The 10,489-nt window shown below is 41.8% G+C and overlaps 1 protein-coding gene across 1 annotated transcript in view; it reads right to left on the bottom strand.

The window, feature by feature from the left end:
- Positions 1–2,736: 2,736 nt before the first annotated feature.
- SLC49A4 (solute carrier family 49 member 4) overlaps positions 2,737–10,489 on the bottom strand; it is a 67,462-nt gene continuing 59,709 nt past the window's right edge. Inside the window, exons 8-9 of the mRNA XM_058809413.1 lie at positions 8,991–9,173; positions 2,737–5,867 (exon numbers count right to left, since the gene is read on the bottom strand). Coding sequence (XP_058665396.1) covers positions 5,752–5,867; positions 8,991–9,173 — 299 coding nt within the window. The 3' untranslated portion in view covers positions 2,737–5,751. The remainder of the gene's footprint in view (positions 5,868–8,990; positions 9,174–10,489) is intronic.

The raw sequence follows: 10,489 nt of genomic DNA, 5'->3' as shown, positions 1-10,489 counted from the left end.
AAATATTTGCTTTTGCTTGTCAAAACTTTGGACAGAGTTACATTTCTTCCTTTATTTATTAGTTTCATCTGTCTTGAAACACAAACTGCAAAAATTGTGAGCAGATTGACATCTTCTTCTGACTGCACTGTGGCTGTGCCTGCTCTGGGGCAGCTCTGTGCCAGCTGCAGTGACACTCCTGGAGGAAGCAAGGCAGATGTCCTGTGCCACCCACAACCCACCTGGCAGCAGCCACGGCTGCAGGGACGTGGGATGGAGTCTGTGTGGAAGGGGATGATCCCCTCAGGTGAAGCAGGGAGCCTGGAGCTGCCTGGCTGTCTCTGATGGAAAGCAGCAGCAGCCACAAGGCAGCATTTCCCCCTTCTCCCCCCACAGCTGGAATGCTGGGACCCACAGATGGTGACAAAGTCCTTGTGGGTTTTGGCAGGGTTGGCTCTGCCCTTCACAACTGTGTATCCACACACAGAGCTCCTTGCATACCCCACATCCCTGCTCTTCCCATGTGGTGCTTGAACAACCCAGAGAATGGCAGCCCCAACATCAAACACCAAATCAATACCCAGAACTGATGTAGTTTCCACACAGTGTAGCACTTGCCAAGTTATTACAATGGTCTGCACTTAATATAAAAGGAACCTCCTCAAAACTAATGAAACATAAAAATGCCTTTGTCAGAGATACTTACTTAATTCGCAAGTGACCCAACAAAAGAAATGAACAATTAGAGCCCTGCTGTCACACCATTACAGAGCAGTAATATCCACTGTGCAAACTGTGTAATTCCCTTTCATATTTCAGTCACTCCTGACAATTAAATCACATTTCCCTTTCTTGTAAGAGCCAATACATGCACATCAATCAGGGCTGCTTGTTTATGCTGCAGTGCAAGGCCATGCAGTCACTTGCTCAGCTTACTGTAGAACAAACCCAGCATTAACATCCCTGACACACAAAATTTCAGATTGCATAGGGACTTCATCAGTCCAGTGCAATATTTTGGTGCTGAAATGCCCCCTGGAACTGGGCACTTCTTGTTACTCAATCCAACCAGTTGCTTTGCCCAAGTTACCACAACAGACCACTGACAGAGTCTGGGGTCTCCCAACCCACTCCAACATTCAAGACATCCCACTCCCACTCCTTTCAGCTCTGTCAGATGGTTGGGAATAACTGAGATGCTGTGAGCCTGAATACCTGACACAGACAGTGCCCATCTGCTTGGGCTCTCCAGGTGTGGGAGCTAAAATCACAGGTTTCAGGTAAATTACAGGCTGCTTCTAACAGATTATCTGTTCATGATGTGTGCAGAATCCTTTGGGTCCGCACTTTATTCCAACTGGCACGATTTTCTAAAAAAAAAAAAAAAAAAAAAATTGCCTATTTTTTTGTACATTAAGTACATAGCCAGCCAAGCTCCTTTCCCTGTAAAATTGCTCTGGAAGCAAGGAAGCTCCTCCCCACACCTCCAGCTCAGGGGAGCAGGCAGTCCAAGGGAGGGCAGAGGGAGTTAATGGGTAACAGCAGTGACCAGTGCCAGGAACCAGTGCTGCTGCATTTTGTAATCCTGAGCTCCCCAGGAGCAGCATGGGAGCTTGCACAGCTCCAGAGCTCAGGAGAGGGAGAGCCAGCAGCACTGGAAGCTGAACCAGGAGTGTCCCTGAGCCAAAAAAATGTTTACAATAACCATTAGGAGAGAGTGGTCACCATGGAACAGCCTCCCAGCATTCCCAACACGAACCACAACACCATTACCTGTGCTCTTCAGGGCTGTGAACTCACAGGCCACAAAGACAGGAATATTCCAGGGCTCCTCAGGGCACTTTCCTCTGCTGGCAAGTCACAGGCCACACAGCAGCCAATGCTGGTTCAGGTTAGAGAGACTTCAAACTTTCATTATGAAGAAAAGCATGAACTGTTTTGAGCCTATTCTGCACTCCTGCTCATTGCATCTGCACTGCTAAGGGCTCTCCCTGTGCTTCAAACTCAAACTTCCGAAGAAGTGCAGGTAGCCTGGCAGCTTGGACTCCTGCTAAATCCAAACAAGGGTGACCAGGCAGCAATGCTTATCCAAAAAATACTTCTGTGAGTTGTGTTACTGACATAAAAGGGCCTGCTCCTTCACAGAAGGATGCTGCTGTGGAGCACAGATGGGGATAAAGTCTTTTTCAAAGATCTCAGCAAGCACATTTAAAATCCTCACTTCCATCCTAAGGCAGACTTGCTAATCTAATAAAATCCTAAGCTTAACCCTATGTGTGTGGAATGCAGCCATGTCCTGCACAACTTCAAGTAACTTGGGAGCAATCCTTTGACTTTCACATGGGCAGATTTCCATCAGAGCTGCTGGGAACTCGGGCTGAGCCCTGACTGCAGAGTGCCTGTGAAGCCCAAGCAGGTTTCCCAGCCCTGCAGGGCTCTGGCAGCAAGGGGCTGCAGGGCTGGTGTCTCTGAGGAGCAGTGGGAGCTCCCCATGAGGGACAGAGCCAGCCCAGCCAGGGTACAAATGCAGCTCTGGCCAAGGCTGAACCCACCAGCCGTGGTGATAACACCTCTGGGATAAGAGATTGGGAAGGGAAAGGAAGTGACTGCACATCTGGAGAGAGGAGCAGCTCTGCAGGTACCCAGGTCAGGGCAGAGGGAGGGGCAGGAGCTGCTCAGGCACTGGAGCAGAGATTCCCCTGCAGCCTGTGGAGAACCCCGTGCCCCACAGCTGGATGCCCAAAGGAGGCTGTGGGAAACCTGCTGGAGCAGACTCCTGGCAGGATGCAGAGAGGAGCCCAGGCTGGAGCCAGTTTGCTGGCAGGATTGTTCCCAAAGTCCCTGCCCACACTGGAGAAATTCGTGGAGGATTGTCTCCCCCCATGCTGGAGCAGGGGAAGGATGTGAGGAGTCCTCAGGGGATGAGATGTGTGATGGTCTGACCACAGCCCCCATTCCCTGTCCCCCTGTGCTGCTGAGGGGAAGGGGGAGAGAAAACCACAAGTAAAGTTAAGCCTGGAAAGAAGGGAGGGATGGGGGAAGGTATTTTCAAGATTAGGTTTTATTTGTCTTTATCCTACTGTGATATGATTGCTAGTAAACTAAACTGGTTTCCCCAGGTTGAGTCTGCCTTGCCCATGATGGTCACTGGTGAGTGTTCTTACCTCAACTCATGAGCTTTCCATTTTATTTTCTCTCCCCTGCCCAGCTGGGGAGGGCAATGACAGAGTGGCTTTGCTGGGCACGTGGTGTCCACCCACAGTCAACTCACCACACAGAGAAACAGCCACCAAACATCAGAGCCACAGTGAGCCATTCACTCTGACTCAGAAAAACAATCAACAGGGTTTAAAACAAGAGGTTCACTTGTCCCCCTGACTACAGAGAGCCTGCATCTGGAAGCACTGACAAATATTTTAAATTGTCTGATGCCTTCTGGAACAGAGGAAGAATTGGTTATAGTCTAAGCATTGTGTAAAATGCTTCTCCATCTTAAAACAGTCAGGACAGTGAAAGGGTTAGAAATCTCTGTCACTCAGGACAGCAATTTTAATCTTTATATAGCTACAGTAAACTGCAGAAACAGAGCTCTGGAGAGCCATCCCAGCTTGCAGTTCTGCCATGACAATGCAACTCCAGACTCTTGGCAAACGATCCCTGGTTTCAGAGACAATAGGTAGCAGCAGCTACTGGATACTGAAACTAATCCAGGCACTAAAACATAGTAAAAAGAAGCTGGACAGTTAACACCACTCATCTGAAAAGTAAGGGATGATGCCAGTGGATCTGAATGTGCTGGTTGGACTGATTTCATATTCCCTATGCAGGTTAGCTCCACTACCACAAAGAACCTGCTTCAAGACAGAAAAGACTATTCAGAACTGATACAAGCAATGAGCTAAATCCATTTTCAGTACTACAGTAAGGACATCAATTGCTCTGAAAACATAAAAGCAGGGAACAGCTTGTTTTATTTTACTGCACAGATACACTCCTGAGTTAAGTCTCAGAGGTGTATTCTCTCTACAAAAGGAGAGCAGGCAGAAGGAACAGATCCACGTCTGAAAGGTTTATTTGGGTGAGCTTACCGTGTTGGTGTTGCCCCAGGGGCAAAGAAGAGCCCCACACAGGAGCAGAGGGTGCTTGATTCAACTTCTGGAGATGCAGAGCCTCCTCCAACACATGCACCCACCCCCTGCCACAGAACTGCCGGACAGGAAATCATTCCCTGAAAAGAATCCCTGTCGCAGACCGTGCACAACGCTTCCCGCTCACGGCAGTGACTGGCTTGGATACAAACAAGGGCACATCACCTTCCCCAGGCAGGATCACCTGCAGTAAACCTAGGCAAACACATACCCTTGCACAACTTATATATATATATATATATATATATGTATCTCTTATATATATAAGTTTTATTTGTGTATACATTGATATAAATATGCACGCCCCCACACACACAAACACATCCCCATAACACAAAGCACAGAACACACACACACATACAGAAATATTTTAAATGATGCTGAACTGAAATCTAAGAATATAATTAAGAAATCATTAGCAGGTTTAAAAATTGAGTTAAAAAACTATTCAAAGTGTCTTTAATATTTATGTTCAAGTAAGGGCCGGAACGACCGCAGATTAGTACTGATAAAAAGAGCTGGCAATAATTTCCCATATTATGCCAGAACTCGTGAGTTACTCATTGTCAAACTCATTGTCATTTCGCCATCAATGCACCTCCTCAACTAGAAAGGTTTTTTTAGGAAACAGTGATTTCTCCAGACTTGGGTTACAAGCAATATTGTTTAGGCACCCTCAGTCATAAACTAATCCTAAAAACCACACACACCTTAGAGTATCAGGAGAGAGCTAGCAGGATTCAGACATCCACACCCACAGTATTCAGTGGCACAAACAGTAAAAAAGGCAGTACTGGAGATGGAGGATGAAAAGGTGACACAGTGGTGGCCTTTAGAACAGCAACATTTACCTAGAGTGACACTCCAGTACACCACAGATGCTCCATATTCAGGAACCAGGGTGGCATTTCAGAGATGACTGTGGGTGCAGGTTGGGATTCAGTGGCAGCTAAAACTATTGTTTACTTGTGCTCCAGGGTGGTAACACACACCTCTAATAAAACTGCAATGATTATTTGGGGTATTTAGTATGGCTAAAAACCCTGGTACCAGTGTCTTATATCAGAACCCACTTTATTAGAATGTTAATGTAGTGTACAAGCACCAAATCATTTTAGCTTAAATGTTTAATGAGCATTCAAAATATAAATGACTAGTGATTTTAAAGAGATCTTGAAACGATTTTTGTTTTCTTTCTTTTTTTTTTTCCTTTTGTTGAGATTATTCCCTATTTTCATTCTGATAGAAGACTCTGAAGATTACTGGTACCCTGGTGTGTATAACCATGAGTAAGCACACAGGCACACACACACAACATACACCTCACTGCTACATCAACAGCCCCTCCAACAGAGAGCCCCAGCCCTGCACAGGGACCTGGACAGCAGAGAGATTCTCTTTGTGCATTTTGGTGTCTCCATCACCACTCCAGTTCCACATTTGTGGCAAATCAAGATGGTCTTGAACATAAGAACAACCCATCCCTCACCCTCTCTAAATAAAGCCACGATTAAGTCTTGAAATTTCTTTGTTTTTCTGCTGTTCAGCTGTGCAAATCCAGGCAGTTGTGCAGACTGCAAAGCTGACTTCCAGTCTCTTCCAAGCCCTCACCAGTGCGGGGTGATCACACGGAGACGACGACGTCGAGATAGAGTCTGTCGTAGGACTCGCGGAAGCACAGAATGAGGAGCAGGCTGAGCAGACACGACCCTGGCAGGCACCAGTTGAACCAGGAGAACTCTGTAAAGCAGAACAGAGACCCAGCCTCAGTTATCAAACATGTTCTGGGTTTAAAGCGACCAAAACTTGGACTGAGGGCAGGGTTTGAAGGAAATCGCTGCGTGCTGACAAAATCCTGACGGCTCCCAATTGATTGATCCATGGTTAACTTGGTCTGTGAGCCTCCTCCATGGACACCTCAAGTTATAGATATTTATAGCCAATGCCTCCAGCTAATGGAAATCCTCCTTATTCAACCTCCCAATGAAGGGAACAGGGGAAAAAAAAATAAAAATCTATCATTGCTAATGGAGAATAAACCACTTCCAAAGACTCTGCTCATTAGTCCCTTGATTTCTATGGATTGAGAACTAAAATTAAAAGCATAGAAGAAACTGGGTTTGATTTTGAATCAAACCTGCTACATTGTATAAGAAGGGAAAACCAATTCCTCAGAAGAAACTTGTGCATAATGGGACCAATTCAATTTAAAAGTCATTGCAAAAAATAGGCCCTTTCAGCTGTTTGACATAATGTACTGTCCTTAAAAGTCTGTGCTCTGTACTCAAGAAATCCTATCATCTGATATTTGACTAATAATTAGCAGTTTGAGTCACATTTTCTTCAAACAAGTACAACAAATTCTTTTTTTCTACATGTGTCAATTTACTAAAGAAACATTCATTTTGCCAGATAGTGTTTTATTAATTTTTTTCAAATTTTCCATTATTATTATTACTATTATTATTTTTTCTCTTATTATTATTTTACAGAATCTAAACTCTCCCTCCAGGAGAGTTAATCAAATATGCATTAATCAAATCAAGGCTTCATCACTGCTACTTTCTTAAATCTGCAATTTATATTGCTGAAAGAAAAAGCATGATTTATTTTAAACAAGGCAAAGGACAACAGTCAGAAAGCCTGAAAAATCAACCTTCCAAAACCAGTAACTTTCAACAACATTCTCCCTGATCCACCAAAAACCCTTATGGATTTGTTTAGGCAGTATTATTATTAAAACCATAGTAAAAATTTCCTAGGCTTGGAGAAGACTTATGTGATGCCAGAAGTCAACAGGCAAATGCTTTGCTATTATTTTCCTTACAACATTCCTCCTTAATTGAATTAAACAGGTTTTACCTCAAATATCCTAAAAGATGAAGTTTAACTTGGGAATACTTCATGTCTTTTTTGATCTAGAATTTGTGCCAGCCCTGGCAATGCAGGGAATGCATCAATCATGTGAAGCCAAAGGTCATTTTCCTTTTGTTTTTCCCTTGGAAATCCCTGCAGAAAGGCAAAGGAAACCTCATCCAGAGGCTGCAGCTTTGGGGCAAGCACTAGCAGCAAGGCTGAGCTTCAGGAAGGTTTACATCCCCACTCTGCTAGCTGAACCAAAATCTTCAGTGCACTGGAAAGCTTCCAGGGCTTGGGTCCTTCACAGCATTTGCAATATCAGTACAAGGAGAAATAGAGAAATTGGAATGAAAATTACTGAAAGATTATTTGGCTAAAAGGAAAGACCAAGGGAACAAGATGAATTTGACTGAGTTCTGGTTTATCTGTAAGCTTCTTAAATGCCATTACAGGATGTATTTGAATCAAATGAAAGCAAATGATTAAGATCATTATCTACCCTCTAACGGATTTTTTTAATCAGCGGAGCCAATAGCACCCCTGGCACTGATCCCCCCCAGTGACCACATACTCTCTCAAACTTTCTATCAAAGAATGGATTTTCCTAAGCACAAATCACTTTATTTTATTTCCTTTTGAAGAAATATGGAAAATATTTTAAGTTTATGGGTACACCAATTTCAGGTTTATCCTAACCTGCATTAACTGGTATCTCATAGGGAAAGAAATATGAGAGACAAAAAATGGTCCCAAATATTCTATTTATGGGGGAATGAGTCCACTCTATTGTAATTTTTTCATCAGAAGTGGGACACCATATCCCCATCCTCATTTATTATGTAATGCCAAACACTGAAAAAATTCTCTGAACATTCTGTGTCATCTTTCCAGCTCAGGTACAGATGTCAGAAACAACAGTATGTGTGAACAGAGTTCACATCAATTAATATCAAAAGTATACATTAAAATGTAAAGATCAGCTCTCACAACACCCAAGGCTAGTCCAGATGGCACTCAGATTTTACAATGATACAGTTCAGCATCAGTATTAAAAAATTAAATAATTTCTCTCCATTTGTGTTCACAGACCACAATTTGGAACAAGGTTGTCATCCTGCTTGCAATTTCCTGGCAGAAAGACAAACCATGCTGAAAATTTGCCCCAGGTTGAAACCTTGATAATTTATAGCAGAATTCAATCTGAAATTTGTCACTCTCCTCTTAGTTATAAAATACAACATCTTAAGAAGTAATAATACATAAAAGCTCACATTTTCTAATGGTTTACAAATATTACACCATGAAGCAAATATTTACCATAATGACAAAATACAAAGAAAAGAAATCTGCGTCTTTGAAAACCTTTAATAAAGACTTCCCTTTGAAAGCAAGCTGGGCTCTTATTTTACAGCCTAGAGCAATAATATGTATTATAGTCTACTAAACAGCAAGTTTTAAGTTATGATTATGAGTTAGGAGGAAGCAAATAATACTTGAGAGATGAGAAAGTCTGAATGAATTGATGAAAACCTGGAGTGAAATCCTGTTGAGCTGGAATAGGCCATGGGATTTCCCAAAGGAATGCCTGTTCTGTCCTTGGGCAGTGGGACCTCCTCCTCTGAACAAAGCTGGCTTTAAATGGGGTATTTCTGCTCTACCCAAGAGCAGGAGGTTGGGTGAGCTTTACTGTGGTTCTCACCACCCACAGGTACAAACATTATTAATGGTCACATTATCCAGGCCTTTATAAAATGTGATGACAGTGTGTACCTCGGTGGTTTCTGGCTACAGCAGATTCAGGCAGAATTATCCTGCATCTAAGAAATTTCATTTTTGTAAGCATGCATATAGAAAAGGATTATTAAAATTCTCCTTCCTTGCTGCCCTTGCTTGGATTCAAACATTTGGTTATTAACAGAAATTGTACGTGCAAATCCTTCCTTTTACTGACAAAGGTATGTCCTTAAGGAGTATTAAATTTTTCAAGCGTCTTATATTTCTTACCTGTATGGTAGAATGTGAGGAAAAACAAAAGCACTCCCATGAACACATTACTCAAAAAGGTGACAACTCCACAGCTTATTCCTTCTGGAACAGGGTAGACTGTCTCCACAAAGAGCTCAAAGAATATTGGTACGCTGCTGTTGAGGAATATGCCCAGCAAAATGCAGGATGTGTACAGTGTAGCTATGACAGAAACAAAACCAGTTATTAATTTCATGCTGGTGTGTTCCCCTCCTATTCAGAGCTGCCAAGAATACTAATATTTGAATAACCAAAAAATGTGTAATCTTATTTTTACCCTCTGTGTATCAAAAAGAACATCACATCCCACAAACCTTAGGAAGAATGCATGCATTGATTTGTGGAAAAAAAATCAGAAATAGTGATTGATTTATTTATCTATTTATTCAAACAGATTCCATGAAGATACATTCAGTGATTTGGACTTCACTTGTAAGTAAAACAAACAACAAAATTATGAATGCAAAGCATCACCTACAGTTTAATTTACCTCTGAAACAAACAGAAAATATTGTCCTACACACAATTAGGACAGGGAGCAATTAATGCACGAAATTGGAAATGGACATGGATTAACCTTTTGACTTAGCTCTAAAGGTCAAAACTAATTTTGCTTCCATTTTACAAATAAATACTAATGATCCACCAGCTATCAAGACATTAGTATTCAGCACAGCCTGAGCTGCAACATGTTGAATCCCTTCTGGCTTCAAAAGGAAATGAAGGGCACCCAGCTCCTGACAGGAACGGGACACATTTGATAATGGAGATTATTTGCTGCTGTACAGCAAATTGTTTTTCTTGGAAAAACCAACAGAAAAATGTGACATTTCTTCAGCAACCTCAGCTATTTTGTTCTACAATTTCTGCCAAATACTTCACAGTACTTAATACAAAAGCTTAATATACTTATATTATCCTTTAATAAACTTATTATAGCTATTTCTGGATGAAAAAAACCAAAAACCAAAAAACAAACCACAAAACTTCACAAAAATTTAGTATCTATTTAGAAATATAAGTAAGTTTTTTCTTAGTGCTGTCTTGGGCACAGGAGATTTCCTGACTTGCAACCTCAATAACCTGAGGTTACTGACCAAGTAAAAAGAAAAAGGAAATTATCAGAAGGCTTTAATAACCAGAAAACTCTGGAATAATTTGTGAGGCTCCTACCAAAATACTAAGAAAACCTAAAGAAAAGTATTTCAAATACAAAAGTGTTATGATGTCAGAGGTGAATTATTTATAGTGTCTTCGCTGCAGTGAAAAGACTCTATGGTACAAAATCCTTAGAATTTTTTTTCATATAAATATATATGTGTGTGTAGATATTTCAGTTTAATTTACACTTGTTTGTCTTAGAAAAGGGAGAACAGAAACAGCTCTACTTCATCTTTTGTTAAGCACTGCTCAAGCTTTCAACTGAGAAACTGTTAGGAAGCAGGAAATGTTCAGCTTAAAAAAAAATTTTAAAATAG

Source organism: Ammospiza caudacuta, chromosome 8 (assembly GCF_027887145.1).
Source record: "Ammospiza caudacuta isolate bAmmCau1 chromosome 8, bAmmCau1.pri, whole genome shotgun sequence".
NCBI classification, from domain to species: Eukaryota; Metazoa; Chordata; class Aves; order Passeriformes; family Passerellidae; genus Ammospiza; species Ammospiza caudacuta.
The sequence above is the reverse complement of the archived record's forward strand: the minus strand, read 5'-3'. Positions and strand labels throughout refer to the sequence as shown.